This window comes from Dermochelys coriacea, chromosome 2 (genome assembly GCF_009764565.3).
Source record: "Dermochelys coriacea isolate rDerCor1 chromosome 2, rDerCor1.pri.v4, whole genome shotgun sequence".
NCBI classification, from domain to species: domain Eukaryota; kingdom Metazoa; phylum Chordata; order Testudines; family Dermochelyidae; genus Dermochelys; species Dermochelys coriacea.
In genome coordinates, this window is record NC_050069.1 from 57478658 (window position 1) to 57501604 (window position 22947).

The following is a 22947-nucleotide window of genomic DNA, read 5'->3' on the forward strand; positions in this document are numbered from 1 at the left end:
CTGTATATCAGATAGGCTCAGCCAATCAGGGAGCCAAAGGAAGCAATGTAATTGTAACTATGTTATTTCCACATGTGCACAAACTCAGTGAACAACTGTCTCTCGTATTACATGTAAATTGTAAATTTATGTGGCTTAATTCCTAGAACAGCCTCAGCCTAAATAATTTCACTTTACAGGAAAACCTTGTGCTTCTCAAACGTGCTCAGTTTTGTTAAACCAAAGGAAATGCATTACTCTAGAACATCATTTCACTTCCCATATTTATTTTTCTGAGCCCACATACAAGCATATGATACAAAAAAAAAATACTAGCATACTGCTGTACATCAGCTGTGTGACATATGGAGAGAAAACGGTATATGAAAACTAAAGGAGGAGAGCATCCAAACTACAAAATGGTCACAGGAAGCAGTACTAATCACTGCTGGAAAGAAACTGGATTAAAAGACAAGCAACTTTACAAATACAAGGTGAAATTCACCCCTGTGCACAGGGTCCTCACAAGGTCAATGCACACTTAAATCCCACATCAGCCCTATGTTGAGGTCTTAAGTAATGTGATAGGTCTTTTATTGGCCCTCTGCACAGGAGTGGATTTCAGCCATGATGAAGAGCACTTTAGCGCAGTGAGAATGAGTAGCCTATCAAGTAGTTAATCATAAGGCTAACAAAAGCTACTTAGTATTACAGTTTTAGTGACAGACTTATGCTCTAACTAGCAACCTGAACTTTCCTGAATAGTGTTATCCATAAAGTGTTCATTCAGATAGATATATTTCCCTGCTACTCAGTGTTCATGTTAATGTGAACTGTTGTTTTAACTCTGCCCTCTGCTAGAGGATCTCAAATTACATAGGCCACTACATATTTACTATAGAAACTATGTCATTCAATAAATATTCCAGGTTTGAAAACAGTTTGAAATCACATGGCAAATAAATTGTGTCACACCATTTTTAATCACACTAGCTACTCTGAGGAGGATATTCCCTTTGCCTCAGATCAAGAGCAGAAACATTTAAATTTGTGAGAGTTTCAATGACAATTCAACTGGATTCTCAAAGTGCAGCCCTAGCAGAGTACTGACATCTGGTGGTCATTTCAGCTCTTCCCAGCAGTACATGCTACTGTTGGCAGGCAATGAATGTGTGTAATCTCAAGGGCACAAAAGATCAAGGATAGATAACAGGGAGTGAAACTATACAGCCTGACCAATCATTAGTCTTCATCATAAATATACATACAAATTGGTAGTGTGGGCTGGACACTTGTGCTAACAGAAAACATTTCTCTAGGAAGACAACTTTATGCAGGGAAAGAAGGTGAAATTCATTCTGCATAGTCCATATTTAAATTATGTTAATTTTAGAATGACTTGAACAGATATTTTAATGTTATACTTTCAAACTCCTCGGAAATATGACATGCTACTGAAGCATCCAGTGATGCATATTGTTTTGTGGAATTTGCCAGATACAAAGTAAATATAGATGTGCTGCAATACACAAACAACAAAACAAGAGTCAATTAAAGCTAACAAAACATTAACAGTGTTACTGGATTAAATTTACTCTAGCAATACTAAGTTTTTGTAAACAGCACATTCAATTTATCAAGATGTCCAAAACAATTGGGTCATTAAATGGAATTATATGAAACTGTCTTTTACCATCAACAGATAAACAAACAAAAAGCATTGTTTCCTATGTATGAATGTTTCTTACTAATGAAAAGAAGCAGTAAAATTTGGGCCATCTTTTGTTAAACATTTAACACTCTGTTAAATTATAACCAGCAATGTTCAACGAACAAATTATCCCTTTCAACATCTGCTTGACACCAAAACTATCCAGGTAAAATATATATTCACTCATTTCAAATGACCATTAGAATTCAACCAGACATTACTAGAGATAGACCACCGCAAACAACTAAAGTTTGTGGGCATTGGGATATAGGAGTTTGATTCAGGCCCATTACTAGATATTACAGTAACATTTTGTCTACTAAAACAAGAAGGAGTCCGATGGCACCTTAAAAACTAACAGATTTACTTGGGCATAAGCTTTCATGGGCTAGAACCCACTTCATCAGATGCATGGAGTGAAAATTACAGATGCAGTAATTATACTGACACATGAAGAGAAGGGAGTTACCTCACAAGTGGAGAACCAGTGCTGAAAGGGCCAATTCGATCAGGATGGATGTAGTCCACTCCTAATAATAGATGAGGAGGTGTCAATTCCAGAAGAGGCAAAGCTGCTTTTGAGCCAGACACTCCCAGTCCCTATTCAGGCCCAAATTAATGGTGTTAAATTTGCAAATGAATTTTAGTTCTGCTATTTCTCTTTGAAGTCTGTTTCTGAAATTTTTTTGTTCAAGTATAGCTACTTTTAAATCTGTTAGAGAATGTCCAGGAAGACTGAAGTGTTCTTCTACTGGCTTTTGTATGTTACCATTCCTGATGTCCGATTTGAGTCCATCTATTCTTTTACTTAGGGACTGTCCGGTTTGGCCAATGTACATGGCAGAGGGGCATTGCTGGCACATGATGTCATATATAACATTTGTAGATGTGCAGATGAATAAGCCTCTGATGGTATGGCTGATGTGGTTGGATCCTCTGATGGTGTTGCTAGAGTAGATATGGGGAAAGAGTAGGCAATGAGGTTTGCTACAGGGATTGGTTCCTGTGTTAGTGTTTCTGTGGTGTGGTGTGTAGTTGCTGGTGAGTATTTGCTTCAGGTTGGGGGGCTTTCTGTAAGTGAGGACTGGCCTGCCTCCCAAGGTCTGTGAGAGTGAGGGATCGTTTTCCAGGGTAGATTGTAGATCGTTGATAATGTGCTGGAGAGGTTTTAGCTGGGGGCTGTACGTGATGGCCAGTGGTGTTCTGTTATTTTCCTTGTTGGGCCTGTCCTGTAGTAGGTGATTTCTGGGTACCCGTCTCGCTCTGTCAATCTCTTTCCTCACTTCCCCAGGTGGGTATTGTAGTTTTAAGAATGCTTGATAAAGATCTTGTAGGTGTTTGTCTCTGTCTGAGGGATTGGAGCAAATTCGGTTGTATCTTAGGGCTTGGCTGTAGATGATCGTGTGATGTGTCCTGGATGGAAGTTGGAGGCATGTAGATAAGTATAGCAGTCAGTAGGTTTCCAGTATAGGGTGGTGTTTATGTGACCATCATTTATTTGCACTGTAGTGTCCAGGAAGTGGGTCTCTTCTGTGGACTGGTCCAGGCTGAAGTTGATGGTGGGGTGTAAGTTGTTGAAATCCATGTGGAATTCTTCAAGGGCCTCCTTCCCGTGGGTCCATATGGTGAAAATGTCATCAATGTAGTGCAAGTTGAGAAGGGGCACTACGGGACAAGAGCTGAGGAAGCGTTGTTCTAAGTCAGTCATAAAAATGGTGGCATACTGTGGGGCCATACGGGTACCCACAGCAGTGCCACTGACTTGAAGGTATAAGTTGTCCCCAAATCTGAAATGGTTGTGGGTGAGGACAAAGTCACAAAGCTCAGCCACCAGGCATGCTGTGGCCTCATCAGGGATACTGTTCTTGACAGCTTGTAGTCCATCCTCCTGTAGAATATTGGTGTAAAGAGCTTCTACATCCATGGTGGCCAGGATGGTTTTTTCAGGAAGATCACCAATGCACTGTAGTTTCCTCAGGAAGTTGGTGGTGTCTCGAAGATAGCTAGGAGTGCTGGTAGCGTAGGGTCTGAGGAGAGGGTCCAAATAGCCAGATAATCCTGCTGTAAGAGTGTCGATGCCTGAGATGATGAGGCGTCCAGGGTTTCAAGGTTTATGGATCTTGGGTAGCAGATAGAATACCCCTGTCTATTAGTTACTGATAGCCAAACTTCAAAAACTTCAGATGTGTTTTGGTTCAGATATAAATCCAAAATTCTTGAAACATTCTGGGTCTTCACAAATGAGCTAGAAATCTTGCTAGGTCAGACTTATGGTAGTTTGTGCTTCCTGTCAAGCCACTGACTGACACACAAACAAAATCTGGCCTCAGATAGGTGCACAACTGCCACAGGAATGACAGGGAGTTGGGTCAGGTTGAACAATGCATCCATCAGTAGCCATTGACTGGTGGATTGCATTAAAGCATCTGTGTTATTTACATTGTTTCTTCAAATCCAAACTGTAGCTTTATGAAGAAACTGCAATACAAATTTGCTATTCCCAGGTTGTACAAACAATTTTCACCAAGGTGTAACCTCTCAGTAAATAAGTAGACCAGGCTGGAGAATTACCCACTTTGAATCTTTATGTTAGCCAATCAAACTTGACAGATGGCAAACTCTTTTCCACTAATAAAAATAAACAAAAATGAAGCTATCCTCAGAAAATCTTACTCACATAAAAAGCTATTTTTAATGGGTAAGATATTTTCTGATAGGCTTATGGGCAATATTTTCACAAATGTAATCACTTACATACAATTACACCCACCTAATTTGTAGGCAAAAATATGCAAGGTATATAGGCAAATTGGTTATTTGAGTGCACACAGGCCATGCAGGGGATTTTCAAAGGGACAAGTGGAAGTTAGGTGCCTGAATCTCAATGGGAGTTGACAGCCTACCTGCTAGTTATCCCTTTGAAAAATCTCCTCTTATGTCTTCCCAAATTAGCTGATTTTCACACACCCAGTTCAGGTATCTTCCCAAATAAATGAAACTCTGCTACTATTTGAACCTCCATATGAAAACCTGGCCCTATAGGGCTATTTCCTAAGCCAGTCATAATGGCCCCATTGCAAATCAATGGCAGTTGATCTTGGTGAAATTCTCTCTCATGCAAAGGACAGGCACAAGGACTATGGGTCACTTAAGTCCCACTTAAATCCTGTTTTCAGGGCTCAAGTGGAGTCCAGGACTTGTGCTGTTCTTCTGCACACTGAAGAATTTCACCCACAATGAGCACCTGTCGCATTGCTGCAAGAATACCAATTGAATAAAAGTTCTAAAATTACATCAGTCATTTGGTAAAAGAGACAGAAACAATGATTCTGCTAAGAAAACATTGCCACAGAATCTACAGCTCCTCATTTGAAAAGAACATATTTAATTTTCTTTATTGTCCCCATAACATTTATTATCTACAAGTATTTCAGCTTTTCCAATACATGTATGCAATTGTAGGAGACTATTATTCTGTGACAATGTTCTGCTCCATGAATCTTTCATATATGTTTATCTTGGAAATTTTCCTGGGGGTTAGAGGTGTTCCCCACCCACAACCAGGCAAATTAGAGTTTAAAAATAAGGTTGTCTTGTTCTAATTGATAACATCATGTTGACAAATCTCTTCCGAAGACACGTGAAAGCAAAATAACCCATTCCCGCTAGCAAGCCAACCAACATGGTCGTACCAAGTACTCTTGGTGCCCTTTTCTTGGCCACCCGGAATGCAGTTGGCAGAACTGCTGAGATTAATATGTTGTTGACATGTCCTAAAACTTTGTTAAATGTTTTTCTCTTCAAGACACGTTCATAATAGGCTTCCAAGTTGGGTCGTTTTCCATTTCCCCAGTTTCTTCTTGCAAACCCCAGAAACTTCAGGCGATGTAATGTAACAGCAAGCGATACATCTGCCAAACTAAAGAATTCGCCACACAGCCAAGGCTGCTGTCCATCTTCTAATCAGAGATAAATACACAAAGGATTAGGAGCTAACAAAGTACAAGGTATGTGGAAGGTTGCCTGGTCTATTACATGTATGTTTAGTGCTAGTACATAAACAGATTCATAAACAACAATAGTACTTTGAAAGTTAAAAATCGGATTTAATAGCTAACTTCCTTCTCCAACCCCTTCCATAGTCTATACAATGCTGCAAAGTCCACCTCCCAGTTGCCCAGTAAGATCCACACTTCAGTTTTGTACTTTACGACCCATTTTTTGCTCCCAATTAAATTTTCTCAAGACTAAATTAATTCAGTAGAGGTGAAGGGAAGCAAGGGAGCTTTGCTGAACTCTAACAAGGGCTACAGGTCCCCCTTGTAAAGGTGTGGTACAATGACACAAACAGGATGACACTATTTAAAAAAACTCAAATAGGAGCTGCTTACATCTGATGAAAATTTTCCAAGCAAAAGAAAATTAACCTGTTGATCTGGCCATTAGAGGAGCTCTACACTGACCCATTGCCTACCCAGAACTTTTATGATCTGACTGTAATTCTTTCAGGATTGCCAATTTAACTACAAGTCCCCTAATTGCCCTCCTATGACCCAGTCAGCAAGTTACATTCTGCTTAGATCTCAAGTGGAAATGCTCAAGTGAAATACAGTGCTCTCTGCTGTATTTCTCAAATCAAAATAAGTATATGTTCTCTTAGCCTGGGAGATCTGTGGTTATATCTAAAAGGCTGGGGAGAGAGACCTATGCAGGGAGAGAATCCGTTCTGTGCAGCTGAAGAGAGATATGGAAGTTAATCCTTACAAAAGGAGAATAAAAGTGAAGATCTAAGCAGCTAACTGTGTAAGCAGGAGACTTGTGTGAGGAAGAAGACTAGGAGGGAGGGAGAGATTGGAGTAGTAAAATGAAGGAATAGAAGGTCAGAGACAGATTGAGAGGTGACTTCATTGTGGTACACAAGTACATTCCCAGGGAGAAATACCCAGTTCTACAGGGCTCTTTAATCTAGTAGTAAAAGGAATAGCAAGAACCAGTGTCTAAAAGTTAAAGACAGACAAATTCAAATTAGAAATGAGGCACTTTTTTTTAAAGCAGTGAGGATGATTAACTATTGGAACTACCAAAGGAAGTGGTGATTCTCTGTCTCTTGAAGTCTTCTGATGAAAACTGGATGCCTGTCTGAAAGATATGCTTTATTTAAACACAAGTTGTTGGGCTCCATACGGGGTAACTGCATGAAATTCTATGGCTAGGAAGTCTGATTAGATGATCGAATGGTCACTTCTGGCCTTAAAAATCTATAAATCTATAGCTGGAAAGTCAGAGAGATAGAATAAACAGGTAGAAAAGGAGATCAAAAACATGAAAGGGATTAAAAGAGGAAGAAAAAAGAAAAACAATACAGTCAAAGCTGTGTTATCTGGCACTTTCCCAACTGGAAAGCTCTAAAAACCATCATTTCTGATAGGGTTGCCACCAGGTGTCCAGATCCAGGTGGCACTCACCTCAGGCAGCTCCCTACAAGCAGCGACATGTCCCTGTTACTCCTAGGCAGAGGTGCAGTCACACAGCTCTGTGCACTGCCCCTGCCCCAAGCGCTGGCTCCACAACTCGCATTGGTAAGTATAACTCTTAGTTGACCGGAATATTTGACTAGCCAGAACCCTCATTCCCTCATCATGCCAGATAACAAAGCTTTTACTGTATATTAAAAATGGGCTTTATAATTCTGCATATTAATCTGTATTTTTGTTTAGGATTCTGACCAACAGTGAGAAGTGAAATCCATATTGTTTGGAGGTTTGGTTCAGATGGGCACCCAAACATTTGATCTTATTCTTATCTTGCTGAAAGTAACATACATTGTGAAATGGAAATGAACTAATTACTTCAGTAAAGAAGACTCTATAAAACTGAAGTCTCATGAGAACACACTTTCCCATGTGTGTTGTGGTTTTACCTGCTTGAGGTTGGACTGGGAAATCCTTAGAACCAGCCTTCTAATTCAATTTCCGAATGACTCCTTCCAATCCCAGCTGGAGCCAGGATGTGAGGAAGAGCATGAAAATGAAACAATTGTGAGAATTGAGAAAACATGTTTTAATGGTATCTCTGGCCTAACCAAAGCAAGAACCAGACATCTCATGAGAAAGCCTGTAATCATGAGATTTTTCTGGTCTATTTGCAGACTCAAGAGGTTTGGATAGCTTAGATGAAGTTCAGAGAAGCATCTGATTTGTCAGAAGTCTGACATGCAGCCAAATGCCACCTCCCTTCCCCTGCTATACTCTTGTCAAATCTCAATCTAAGTGATGTCATGCCAGGTCACTGTTTGGATGAAAGATCTCTATGAGAAAACAAAGTACCTCACGAAGTGGTGTTGGTACATCTCATTTGTTCACTGAAATGTTATCATCTGATCACTAGAGCTGCTATTGATGATGTGGGGGGCAGGGGGAGTTTGGAGACAGAGGAAATTGGAAGTGAATCTCAAGAAAGAAAAACCACGAGAAACAGTCATAAAAAATGTTTGTATTTGGTTAAACAGCTCATTCTCAGCACTAGAATGAGATTAAGATTTCTGAATTCAGTTTTTTAATCAATTTGGGTAACTCTTCAACAGGGAGTCCAGAAAGTTCTAGGCTTGATTATTATTTACAAATGCAAGAAACTCTAGAGCATCTGGATGAAATTCCAGAGGGTATAGATGAATCCTCAAAGGTTTGGTAATGGGATGAAATTCTTTGCTGGTGTAACTCCACTGGCATTGTGGCAGTACAGAATTTGGCCAAAAGATTTATTCACTATTGTATAATTCATTGGTTTTAATCCGGCCTGTATTGATAGAGACTAAAAGCTGTTACAATCTGACTTCTGGTTTGCTGTCTATGTGAAGTGAGTTAGTTGTCTGAGTTCTGTTCTCAGTGAGTAGGAGCTCACTTACATAACAGGTTAATACCAACTGGCATTCTTATTGGTAGTCTCAGTAGAAGGGTGAAGGATAGAGAGCTTGATCCAGCTCCCAGTAAAGTCAGAGGAGAGGCTCCCATTGATTTATGTGGGAGTTGGATCAGACTCTGGAAAGAATGAGCTTTCTTTAAAAAGGATCGGCTAAGGTTAGGATACACTGCTCTGCAGTGTTTTTGTTCTGGGACTAGAGGCCTTTAATCTCCAGGACTGTCAGATCTGTACCTATCTCCATCACAACAGCTTAAATTCAGCATGGTATTTAAGCATATGCCTAACTTTAAGCACATGAGACCTACTGATGTGTTTAAAGTTAGGCACGAACTTGTTATGATGAATTGGGACCTCAAGCAATTTATGAAATGTTTTTTTAAAAGCAGTATGGAATGTTGTGGCTAATCATGCTGAAAATGTGTGATCAAGGTCTCAAAAGCACACTTAAAAGTGCTCATATATGCTCCTAATGACAGTAGATTGCATTAGAATAAATTAGTATCGAAAGCCATATTTGATAGGCTCAGTGCAGTTAGATGGCTATAAATTAAAATGGATACATCAAAAAGTATCATTCAGAACAAATGCTGCTATCTGGATGAATCAATTGTGTTAAACATAACTGCCAATAGAATTAAACAGGAATAATCCCTTACCTGGTGTTTCTTCATTTCTCCTTTGTAACTCAGTCTCCACCTGATCCAAAACTTTTTCCAATTCATCAAGTATTTTCTTCAGGTACTTTATATTATCATGGTCCAGCAGCTTAGACTGCAAATATACATAGGTTATAGTTTTAAACAATCATACATATATATTATAGTTAGTGTTTTCGGAGGAAGATTCATTTTGGGATTACAGTACATGTTCATAAAATGTGCACATTTTCCCATCACAGTTAAAAGCCAAGTGGAAGCTATTGGCAATACATATATTAGTAACGACTCAAAGAACAGAAAAAAATTCTTTACAGCATGGAGATACTCTGTGAGTGCTTAATCCTGCAATGGGATGAGTACTCTCACTTCAGTCCAGCAAAGCACTCATGTACAGGCTTAACTTTGAAGTCATTGGCATATTAAGGTTCTTTAAATTAAGCATGTATTGAAGTGTTCTGCTGGATGGGAGACAAAGTGCTAAACGTTTTGCAGGGCTGTCTCCCTGAATGAGCACACTGATAATGACAGGTGAATCATTCCAGGAGAAGTCCAATATTACCATCCAATTAGTTTAGCAGTGGGATACCATTAATTTACTCACCTTAAGGCGCTTCTGTTTTGCTATATAAGCATCTTGGAGATCTGGATTTTCTTTGGCAAGCTTCTTTAGTTCTGATTCTGTGTTACCTATCTGGCCTAATAAAACACAAACAGGAATTATATAAAATCACCCACTATATTCATATTTTCATCCACAAAAATTAATGAGTAAGTGGAGTTAAAAACTGCTACAAAACATGTCATTTTAAATGGGAAGTGGTTTCTGAATTAAGTTTCCATGTCAAGTGGCTCAGAGATATCACAGTTTGGAGCAGTGGTATGATGAATTAACAAGGGACCCCAAAACATTTTCTACGCCCTATTTTGTGATTAATTCTATAAACCAAGCACTTGGTTCCAGGGAAAAAGAATGAAGGACTGGGGAAGTTATTCATTTGCTCTTTCAGTAAACAAAACTTCTTTGTTACTCATTACCGAAGAGGGAAGGGCAATGGCACATGGCAACAAACGTAGTAAGAAGCTATATCTTTGCGGCAAATGCTTATACTTTGTTCCTGAAAAATATTTGCAACCAAGTTTTCAAAGGTGGTCTCTAATTTTGTGTGAGCAGTTTCTGGGTGCCCAGGTTTGGACACCTGGGCCTGGAGCAACCACAGCTCCCTTTAGGTTTGATCGGTGTTCTGAGTGCTGAGCAGTTCTTAAAAAATCAAGGCACAAAGGGCCAAATTTTTACAGGTATTTATGCATCTAAAGATCTTTGTCTATCTGCACCTAAATACCTTTTGAAAATCTGGCCCAAAGTGTCTCAAGTTGGTCAAAATTTGAGACACCTAAAATCAGCAGCCCCTTTTGAAAATGTTGGGCAAGGTGTATATTTGCTATAGGCTAGCAAAAGGTTCTGCTTGTGTAATGCGAAGAAGAAATGTGAGTGAAGACCCTATAGTGACATTATTATTATTTATTTGTATTACAGAGGGGATAACTTTTTCATTTTTAAACAAGTGTGTAGTTTCTTTGGACCTTGGAAGAGACTCCACCAGCTCACAAACCCATAATGTCAAAAGTTAGGCTCAGAGTAAGCAAGTTTTTATTAAAACACATATCTTCAATAATAAAAAACTGAACACAGAAGAATGCTTATAGGGCCTGAACCTCCTCTCACTTTCACAAGTGGAAATTAGGTGTAACTCTTTTAGAGAGTTAATGTACAATCCAAATGTTTTGCTGGTAGAGCTGTGCCAACAGAGACCCCTAGTGGAGATGCAGTATAACCCAACAGAAGGAGTTCTGCCAACATAGCTAAACTACCTCTCTGAACAACATTAGCTATGCCAACATAGTCAGCTTAGCTGCATCTATACCAGGAATTTTGCTGCATAGCTGTATCAACTAGGAAGTGTGATTCTCTCACACTGCTAGCCAACAGCTATGCCATCAAAACTTTGTAGAGTAGATGAAGCCTAAATCTGTGGAGTTAAATTGAAGTAAAATTGCTGTAAGAGAAAAATAAGGCCCATTATTTTTATGATCTTTGTTTCAACCTTAAATAGCCGTGAAAGTCATATTTCAACAAGTTACTTACTTGGCCTGATAAAACAGAAACAGGAATTATATAAAATCACCCACTACATTCATATTTTAGTCCACAAAAATTAAGTAAGTGGTGTGGAAAACTGCAAAGAAACATGTCATTTTAATCAGTCTGAAGAAATGAGAAGTGGTTTCTGAATGAGAACATGGCACACATTAAAAGTCTTAAAAACTGGCTAATTGATAGGTCTCCAAATTTAATTTAAAGGAGGAATTATCATTACGTGTCTGTGTTTCTAGTGAGGTCCCAAGATCTGCTTCTTGGCCCTATGCTACTTATATTTGTATCAATGACGAGGAAGAAAACATAGAAGCGTTACTGATAAAGTTTGCACATGACACTAAGATTGGAAGAATTGTAAATAATGAAGAAGTGATATACAGTGATCTGAGTCATTTGCTAAACTGGGGGCAAGCAATGAAGTAAACAATATGCATTTCAATATGGCCAAATGTAAAGTCCAACATCTAGAAACAAAGACTGGAGGCCCTACTTACTGGATGAGGGATTCTACCCTGGGAAGCACTGATGCTGAAAAAGAGTTGGTGGTTATGGTGGATAATCAACTGACCGTGAGCTCACAGTGCAATGCTGTAGCTATAAGAGCTTATGCTATCCTTGAATGTATAAATGGGGGACCTTGAGTAGAAAGTCTATATTACATCTGTATTTGGCACTTATGAGATTACCATTGGAATACTGTGTCCAGTTCTGGTGTCCATATTTCAAGATGGACGTTGAAAAATTGAAGAGGATTCAAAAAAGAGCCACAGGAATGATTAAAGGATTAGAAAACATGCTTTGTTGTGAAAGACACAATGAGCTCAATCTATTTGGCTTATCAAAGAAGAAAATGGGTGATTTCATCACAGTCTACAAGCACCTACATGGGAAACACAAATTTGATAACAAAAGGCTGTTTAATCTAGCAGGCAAAGTTATAACTAAATTCAGTGGCTGGAACTTGAAGCTTGACATATTCAAACCAGAAATAAGGTGCAATTTTTAACAGAGAGTGTAATTAACCACTGGAATAACCAAGGACTGTGGTAGATTCTCCAATCACTGGAAATTTTTAAATCAACATTATATGTTTTTCTAGTAGATATGCTCTAGTCCAACCACAGTGTTGGACTTGAAGCAGAATTTAAGTCAATGAAGTCCTATGGCCTGTGTTATGCAGAAGTCAGACTAAATGACTACCATGGTTCCCTCTACCCTTACAATCTACATATTAGGAGTCAGAAATTGGTCTAAATGGAAAAATCAATAGGTGAAATCCAGGCCCCAGTGAAGACAATAAGAGTTTTGCCACTGACTTCAATGGGGCCAGGATTTCATCCCATAACCTGCTTTGAAGATTCCCAAAATGTGGGGTTGTGCAGATCCAGGATTTTGGGACAAACTGATCTTTAAAAATTAATTTAATTTGTCAGATGAACCCAGGCTGCTTATCCTTTTTTGCCCCCAGGTGTGAATATAAAGGTATTTCTCCTACAAAAAATGGGGCCAGATTCTCGTCTCACGCAAGTTTTAGATCAGTGAAACTCCACTCTTTGTAAGGCTACTCTTCATTACACTAGTTTCAGAGAGAGGACAGTCAGGTTCATTATTTTAATAGAAGTTCTGCTGCCATTGTACATTTCTACATTTACAAAGAATATATTTTCTTCACTGCAATGGTTTGGTGCAGGCACTATTAGTGCAGCCTACAGGACAATATGTATATTGTTTTATAACCTAAAACAGTGACATAAAAAAATTAAAATTTTGCAAATGCCATTACTGTCTGTGCATATTAAGCACAATCAGAATTGCTATCCTTTCCTGTTGTTAGCAGAATTAACTCCACAGATATTCCAAAAAGGAGTATTTTTCCACATTTTCAAATCTTTCAAAATTTTAAGCAAAGTATCTTTTTATCAAATTATCAAGATGTTAAAGTTAAAATGACAGATATAGGGCTAGATTCTTCCCTCAGTAGTATGCTCATAGCTCTACTGATGTCCAATGGGGCTGTGATCACAAGAGATAGTAGCTATGACTCAGATATTTTATCTGGTTGGCAGTTGAAGCTGAACAAATTCGACTAGAACGAAAGTGCACTTTGGGGGTGTGGGGGCGAGGAAGGATTGTTACCAGCCTAATATGGCAAAGGACATATTCATTCTAAAACAAAGACCTTGATGAATGTACTCCTCTTTCAGCCCCCAAAAGTATTATAGATAGCAGTATTTCCTGTCATTATGACTGAATGCTCAACATTGGGAGAATGGAACTGAAGTTTCCTAAATCCCTGGTTTTGAGTTACTGGATAAAATTTTCAGAAGTGCCTACATTACTTAGAAGCCTAGGCCCTCATAAGCAACTTACATACTTTTGAAAATTTTAATGTTCATTTAAAAAGGCCAATATTTTAAAAAATGAGTGCCTAAAACTAGGCCAATAAATCCATATCATGTTACTTTATTAATTGAGCTGATTTTCAAAACTGCTGAGCACCCAGTTGCTCCCAGTTATTTAAGTGCCTAACTGTAGGGCATCCGTTTATCGAACGTATTTGCCATCAACAATGTCTGAGTATGAATTGTTTATGTGTTAAGCAAATTTTTAAATTACATTCTTACTCAGGTCTCAGGAATCTTTAACTATAAAACACATTTAGAACCAAGAAAGAAAGATCTGTTAAATGGCAATATTTTGGGGTTTATATTAACTACATACTGCGAATTCTAGTTGTCGCATAAGCTGGAATCATGGAATCCACTGTTAATTCTGGGTGTAAAATGCATCCATGTGTGTAGGCATCCATAGGCAAGGAGTCCAAGAGCTCTCTATAGTGTTGCACCCTTGGGTAATACATGCTTCCTTCTTCTGGCATTAATCTTGGTATCTTCTCTGAAATATATTTATTTAGGAGATGTTTAAAAATAAATCAGAAGAGCTATATAATATATGTAATGATATTATGATAAAAGTAGTGTTCTTAATGATACTTCAGTTGTCCCTGTGTAGCACAGATGACATGGTTATCAAGTGAAATCCTCACTACTGGATGATTTCCACCCCTCCCTCCCCCACTATGAGCCCAGTTCAACAAAACACTTAACTGTGTGCTTAATTTTCAGCATGTAATCCCATCCCTCTTCAGCAATGTACTTAAGCATGTGATTAAAGAGACCTTAGCAGAACAGAAAGAAAAGGAGTACTTGTGGCACCTTAGAGACTAACAAATTTATTAGAGCATAAGCTTTCGTGAGCTACAGCTCACTTCATCGGATCGATGAAGTGAGCTGTAGCTCACGAAAGCTTATGCTCTAATAAATTTGTTAGTCTCTAAGGTGCACGAAAGCTTATGCTCTAATAAATTTGTTAGTCTCTAAGGTGCCACAAGTACTCCTTTTCTTTTTGCGAATACAGACTAACACGGCTGCTACTCTGAAACCTAGCAGAACAGAGAATCTGCTCCATAGCATATTATAGTCAAGCAGTTTCAGCAGAATCAATTTTTTACATTTCAAGCAATGTCACTACATATTGAAGTACAATATACATCTCTTATGGCCCATTAAAAAGAAAATATTGCAGTGATTCAAAAAATCTATTATAAAATGATACTTTAATTATTTAAAATATGTTTTTACAGAGTTTTACAGCAGCAATAACAGTTCATTTATATCTGTATCCATAGATTGTAGCCACCCTCAGCTTTACCCAGCTCTCTATTTCCTCCAATCATTATCTGACCAAAAGGCAAGCAGCAATTAATTCAGCAGGTGTTGAACTGCTAACAGTGACATGTTCTTACTGCTATGGAAATCTCTAAAGTCCACTGCAGACTCATTTTATCCTTGAAACTATATTTGCCAGTTAGGGCCATAGCGTATCAGAGCCCTAACTAGATAGCACCAATACAAAAGGTTGTGTCTTCTCCTCACTCGAAGAAATACAGTTTCTGTGCGCAAGCCAAAAAAAAAAAAGTTTTCTTTAAAAATTGATCCTGCCTATTTCCTAGTAATGACAAGTGTTGTGAAATTTCAAGGTATGCCACTATTCCTTTCTTATTACCATAAATTTACTCTTCCCACTTCTATCTCCTTATTCCATTTATTCATGTGCGCACATGCACGCACGCACACAGACTCACTATCTTTCTCCTTTTAGGGTATAGTTTAAAAAAAAGATTATTCTGGAATTATCCAGGAAACTGCATCATTTTTGTGAGAGGTTTTTTCCAAAAATTGAAAATGTTCTGCAACCTTCTGTGAAACTATTATTTTATATTTATCCTTGATACACAATTAGTACAGCAAAATATTATCATATTTCTGACCTCTTTGGGCTAGCAGGGTAAGTGATCAGACTATCTGTTATCTTGTCAAATAGATGTTGAAGTATTTTCAATGCAATCAGTTTGCTTGGGGAATGGGAAACTTTTTATGAAAATGAACAAAACTCTATACAGCGACACATAAGTACTGCATTAAAAATCACATAAACTAAAAAAAATTTAATTACCATCCACGAATGTCTCTTCAAGATAATCAATAATCTGTGTGGCCTCACAAATAATATTTTCCCCATGGATAAGGACAGGCACTTCTCCAGATGAGTTTAAACGCATAAACCAAGGTTCATTGTGTTCACTCAGGGGTAAACTTACATCATGTTCTTCACACTTCAGTGCTTTTTCAGCAATTACTAAGCGCACCTGAAAAATATCGCAAGAATTACTTGACTAAGATATTTGCCATGGATAAACTGATAGACTGTTCAATTAGAGGGGCAATGCGTTTCAGTGGGAGTCAGAAGTACTAGGGTCTATTCCCAGCTGTGCCACTGATCTGTTGTGTGACCTTTGGCAAATCTCTTCACCTCTCTGTCTTCTTTTACATCCTTTGTCTATTTAAATTGTATTCTCTGTAGGTAGGGACTATCTACAGTTCCTAATATAACTGAGTCCTAATCTCAGTTGGGATCCTTAGGTGCTACTGTAAACCAAATAAATAAATAAATAAATAACAACAAAGAATAATTGTAATTGCCTAAAACTCTTCTTTCAACACATTTATCATTAGCATAAAATAGTTGGTGGCTATTACCTGACTGACAGGTATTCCTAGAAACAGCTGATAAAATGTAAGTGAATTAACAACACAAAATGATTTTTTTTAAATACCTTAAAACCTGGTGCTATAGTTTTGGTGATATCTAAATTCCTTCCCATATACTCTCGAATATGTTCTGTATACATTACTGGAACTGACACCTACTTTTTTGGAACTTTTTATTAAGACAAAGTTACAATAAAATATTAACATACTACATTGGACATGACTTATTAAGGATCAGGTTAATATTCAAAAAGCCTGGCTAAAGATTTGCTGGCTGGAGAGCTCTCCCCCTTTGAATAAACGTAAAAAGGGTGGCCAAATTTCTAAACACCTGTCCTCTTTTTGGTGCTTCTCTTGTGTATGTACTTGGTGTGAAAGCTTCTCCATTACAAGAATAATCCATATTTTATTATACCATAATTGTTTGCTTTGGCAATGAACCATTTGCAATAAAGGTGAGAAACAGCCCTTTCTTTAAAAGTATCAAAACGTCTTCGGAGTTAGAACACAAACTAGATGTACATGCTCATGTCGGCTTGTTATATTTACAGACTACAGAAGTGCCATTCAAAATTATCTGTTACATTTTCACAACTCAAGGAGTGTTATATTTCCGTTTTAAAGCCCCTAGTCATCCTTCCTCGTAGGCCTCCACCCCACTGCCTCCTGTGCTGGATTTAGCGATTCTGCATTTCGAAATGATCACAGTCCCCTGGAGGCCTTGCAAGCCTTCCAGGGCCTAAAAAGAAAGCTTTGTGGCCTTGCCCCTCACCATCTCTCCCTCCTCCCTATCCAGAACTAGGCAACAGCGCTACTTCCCTCTGCCCACGCCTAACCATCCAGATTGGGATCCGCAAGGCAAGAAGCCCATTGAGCTGCTGCCACGCCCCAGACGGGGCAGCAAAGACGCGGGGGATCTGTCCAGGTGCTGATCCCTGCTGGCACCCCCGAAAGCAACCAGGCACTCACCTTTTGGGAGCAGAACGAGTGGGTCCAGTGGTACAGTATTAACTTGGCCTCTGCCTTGCATCCAGCCAGAAGCACGGTGCCCGCTGCCGCGCCATCCCCCTCCCGCGCCATCGCTCCCAGGGGCTGAGCGGACTCAGAAGCGGCTCCCCAGCGGACCCGGCTCCCCGGCTGCTGCTGAGCGTGCGCCGGCGCTCGGAGCATGCTCCGGGACAGCCGCGGCCCTCGCACGGCACCGGTACCTGCGCCCTGCCTGCAGCGGGGAGGAAAAACCGGGGCGGGCGGGGGAGGGGCACAGCCAGGGGCGGGGGCAGAAATGCAGGACTAAGAGGGGAAAGAGGGCAGGGGGCAGAACTAGGAAGAGAAGGGGTGGAGGAGGGGCAAAAAGTGGGATCAGATTGTGGGGGCTAGTGCTGCACCCCTGGCCAGTGCAACACTGCACCTGCCACCCCCTGGCCAGGGCTCTGGCGTGAAAGCCCCAATCTAGCCCCAGGCCTAGGTAACCTCTGCGGGGAAACCCCAAAGCAGCTGCCGCCTAGAGAGCTGATGCACTGACTGTCTCTCCCTTCCCCCCGCCCCACTTACAAATGTTGGCAGACATGATTTGGGTGTTTAAAATAATACATGGTTTAGAAACTGTAATTCTGGTAAGGTACAAACTGCAGGGCAGAATCTGGCATAAAGAACATAAAGTCCCTCCATAACCAAAAACCATCTCTGTCTGTGTGTGTCCCATCTTTACATGTGTTTATAGCCCTCGGTCAAGAATGGCCAATTTGCTAAGGTTAGCCCAAAACATTTAGGACCCAGCCCTTCAATGTGTATCCCACGCCCAGCATGTTGAGCTAAATTAAACAGAATGTTCCTTATGCAGGCATAAATATATATGTACATGGAGAAAGTCTATACTTCAAGAAAGTTCATTTATGCTTGATGAATAAATGGATGTTTTAACAATTACATGATTACACAATGAGGCTCAAGGAAAATGCTGAAGAGAAAAACCATGATGGACGTCATCATCCAGCAAGAACATTAATCAGACTATGTTACATTACCTTACCCACCTGTGTTTTTTGTATTGTTATTATTACACCTTCATATTTGCTTTCCTTCAGCCTAAACCGGGGAGTCAATGCTCTTGAATTTTTAAGGGTGACAGACAGAGGAAACAAAAAGATTTTGCCTCCTTTTTGTTATCTATGAGGAATAAAGAAGGCCTGAAAAACATATGATGGTAGGATTCAGCCATACCCATCAGAAATTTCTCCGTCCATTCCAGGATATGAGGAAAAGTGAGAGGAAAATTTCTGACAGCATCACCACCATGTATCAGAAATTATGTCCCCAGGCCAGGAAAATGCAGAAAGCATTTTTTGTGGATGAGTAAAGATGGCAGATAGCTTATATTAGATCTTGCAGCTAGCAGGAAATCTGATAGGAAAGCTTTTTCTGGAACTACCCTGTTTCACACTAAATATTCCCCACAGCTAGGGCAGGGCAAGCCAAACTGGAATCGAGGATGTTGTGAGTTCTAGTCCCTGTTGGTACTAAGTGTGTTTCATTTCATTTTAGACATAGTGATTAAAATCCTCACTCTACTGAAGTCAATGGAAGTTGAGCCACTGGTGTCAACAGAGCCAGGATTTCACCCACTATTCATAGCCACTTACCTCTGTAATGTAATTGTGACCAAGGCATTTAAATAAGGAGGGAAAGAGGGAACAAAGAGTCAGCTCCCACCCCCCTAATAGTCACAAGAGTGAGGCACAATTGCAGTCTTTGATTCCCCTGAACCTAAGCACTGTGGCAAGGCCAGCATCACAAACAGCACAAACTTCCTCAGAGGAGGTCAGCAGTATTTCAGGGGAGGGACCCTACACAGCCCCACCCCTTTGGGTACTGCTCAATACAGTTCTGGGGGTACATTTTGTGCCCTGCAACAAAGTGATGAAGGGGAAGTTATGAGTCTTCTGCAAACTCCAAGCACAATGCCTCCCAAAGCTCACATTGGGAAGTGTGGACATGACGGAGGCATACAAAATAATGAAGGGTACAGAGAAGTTAGAATGGGTGTTCCTATATACACTCTCATAACACAAGTACAAAGGGACATTCAATGAAACTGAAAGACAATTCATTTTAAACGGATAAAAGGAAATTCTTCTTTATACAATCCAAATTAAACTGCGGAATTCATTGCTACAAGACATAATTGAGATCAAGAGTTAACCGGGGTTATATAAATGTCTATCTATATAGCTAAACGTCCTCATAGTTACATCAGATAGTACAAAATATAGAAAGGGTATAAACCTTCATAGTTTAGGATACCATCTTAGAAAATCAGGCTTATGTTATATTGCTCTTGGATTTGAATTCTAATTAGAGCTAGTACAAGACAATTATAATCAATGCTACCATCTGTGACCTAGCTTTAAAAGCCTGGAAAAGCCAATGCAGAAAAGAAATTAGTCCTCCTGTTAAGAGGGCATCATCTCAGACTTGAACTCTGCAAAACAGGAGAGTGTAATTGGCATGGCTCAGAAAAGTTTTCCTAGATGAGAATATTTGAATGTCTCCTCTGCAGTTTGTGAGGAGCTAAGAGAGTATGAAGATACACTGGGGCACTTACGAACATTTCTCTTTCTAAACTACAATGGTGTCTTTCTGTAGATTTCAGTGAGAGTTGGATCAACCCCCAGAACTACTACTCAAACAAGTCAGATAAATGTATAGTAGTGTCTGAGAATTATAAACATTCTTTGAGATTTTGTACATTAAAATATGGGGAGTCCAATATTAAATTTTCCATAGTATGTTGTCTGAGAGAAGTGAAAGTAATTATTTGTACATGATAACAAATCTTCATAGCCAAGTGGTTCTTTGACTTAGTATTTACAGCAGGGTTTAAGTAGCCTTAATTATTTCTGATGCCTTCATTGTTATGAATTTTCCCTTTAACATGAAAAGTAAGAAGCATATCAGCTCACTGAGAAATTCATTGTCTGCAGTACTTGGTCTGTTGTCCAGTTAATTCTGGAATTTGTGGGGAAATGCGGGATCATTTGTTTATTCAAATACAAAATATCAGAGATTTTTTGATCAATTGAAGATCATCCCAAACAGATGGCCCTGTTCTCTATTGTTTGTATACCTCAAACTCCCATTAAACAACTATTCACTCTAATGATAATTTTGGGTGTGCAAAGAATGTAGATCAGGCCCTGCCTAAACACTGTTGCTTATATATTTTATTAAGTGTTTTGTTACAATGTCTGGCTGTGCAAATGTCTAGTGCTTGAATCTGTAAACACGTATGCCTATGACTAACTTTAATCATGAGTATTCTCATTGACTTGAAGCAAACACTGTGTAATCAAGTGCAGATTATTTATTATTAACTAATAAAAATGAATTTTTGTTGTATTTAGTGTGAGCTGTTACCTTGGGAAACAGAAAATTCTTCCTTCCTCCCTTGATGTATTTTTCCTCACATCCCTGAGTGCAGCTCTGGAGGAATAATATAACTAAAGGATGTATCGTCCAAACAACAAGCATTTACTAATTTGAATACATTAATGTTTAGAAATTAATGAATAATATTAATTCTAGTAAAGCACAAAAATTGTTTCCTTACATGAATAGCATTTCAAACAAAGAAATGCCAATGAAATTATAAGAAATATGTACAATAGTTTAGAAAAGCAAAGTTTTTTTATCTGGATATGTCTAACATGTCTTCCACTGTAGTAATGGTTTGAATGATCATGAGTTAATTCAGTTTCAGGTAAATGGAAGGATAAACTAAAATAGGTCTGCAGCTAGGGTTCTTGATTTCAAAAGGGCAAACCTGAAAAAAAAATGAAGGGACTTACTTAGGGAAGTGGAGTAGACAGTAGAACTCAAGGATCTGAACGTGGAGAAGGCTTGGAATTACTTTAGGTCAAAGTTGCAGAAACTATCTGAAGCATGCATCTCAAGCCAGGCGAAAAATGATAAGGAAGAGTGTCAGACCAAATTGGATGAATAAGTATCTCAAACAGGTTAATAAGAGATAGCAGAGAGCCTACAAGGAATGGACCAAGGGATGAATTGGCAAGGAAAGCTACCTCTTGGAGGTCAGAAAGCATATGGTAAAAGTGAGAACTGCCAAAAACCAAGCAAAGTTGGACCATGCAAAGGAAATTAAAAACAATAGTAAAAGGCTCTTTAGCCATATAAATAAAAAGAAAACCAGGAAAGAAGTGGGACTGCTAAACATTGAGGATGGAGTGGAGATTAAAAATAATCTAGTTAGAGCCCAGTGCCTAAATGAATACTTTGCCTCGGTTTTTGATAATGGTAATGAGGAACTTGGGGGCAGTGACAGGGTGGATAATGGAAACAAGGATATGGAGGTAGAAATTACCACATCAGAGGTGGAAGCCAATCTTAAACAGTTTAATGGGATCAAATCAGAAGGCTTGGATAATCTCCATTCAAAAATATTAAAGGAACCGGCACATAAAATTGCAAGCCCAATAGCAAGGATTTTTATTGAATCCATAAAATCAAGGATGGTACCCTATGACTGGAGAACTGCAAATACAATACGTATGTTTAAGAAAGGGGAAAAAATTCTGTGCAACTACAGGCCTGTTACTTTGACCTCAACTGTATGCAAGGTCTTAGAATAAATTTTAAAAGAGAGAGTTGTTAAAGACAGAGGTAAAACGTAATTGTGATAACACATAAAATGGTTTTACAAAAGGTAGATCATGCCATACCAACATGATCTCTTTTTTTGAGAGAGAACTGATTTTCTAGACAAAGGAAATGCAGTAGATTTAATCTACCTGGATTTCAGTAAAGCATTTGATATAAGTCCACATGGGAAATTATTAGTTAAATTGGAGAAGGTGGGCATTAATACGAGAATTGAAAGGTGAGTAAGGAACTGGTTAAAGGATAGACTACAACATATCATGTTGAAAGGTGAACTGTCAAGCTGGAGGGAGGTTACTAGTGGAATTCCTCAAGAACTGGTCCTGGATCCGATTATATTTAACATTTTCATTAATGACCTTGGTACATAAAGTGGGAGTAAAATTTGCAGATGACACAAATGTGGGAGGTGTTGTCAATGTAGAGAAGGACCAGAGTATCATAAAAGAATATTTGGAGGACCTTGAAAACAAGTAAAAGCAATGTGATTAAATTTAATAGTGTGAAATGCAAGGTCATATGCTTAAGGACTAACAACAAGAATCTTTGCTATAAGATGGGAACATATCAGTTGGCAGTGACAGAGGAGGAGAAAAATCTGGGTATATTGGTTGATCACAATTGGTTAATCCACATCAACTTGGGTGTATTGGTTGATGCAGCTGTGAAAAAGACTAATGCAATCCTAGGATGAATCAAATGAGGGATTTCCAGTAGAGAGAGGGAAGTGTTATTACC

The 22947-nt window shown here is 39.0% G+C and overlaps 1 protein-coding gene across 8 annotated transcripts in view; it reads right to left on the reverse strand.

Annotated features, from left to right (window-relative positions):
* Positions 1-246: 246 nt before the first annotated feature.
* Positions 247-22947, reverse strand: part of GDAP1 (ganglioside induced differentiation associated protein 1) — a 52488-nt gene continuing 29787 nt past the window's right edge. For 2 of the 8 annotated variants that reach the window (XM_043507692.1, XM_043507690.1), the window contains exons 2-6: positions 16086-16133; positions 14147-14320; positions 9872-9966; positions 9268-9382; positions 247-5649 (exon numbers count right to left, since the gene is read on the reverse strand). In XM_043507692.1, the coding sequence (XP_043363627.1) occupies positions 5267-5649; positions 9268-9382; positions 9872-9966; positions 14147-14303 (750 nt within the window). In that variant the 5' untranslated portion in view covers positions 14304-14320; positions 16086-16133 and the 3' untranslated portion in view covers positions 247-5266. Of the gene's footprint in view, positions 5650-9267; positions 9383-9871; positions 9967-14146; positions 14321-15940; positions 16134-16297; positions 16387-17505; positions 17821-22947 lie in introns of those variants that run through there. The other 6 variants (XM_038390682.2, XM_038390683.2, XM_038390681.2 and 3 more) reach the window with 5 other exon arrangements.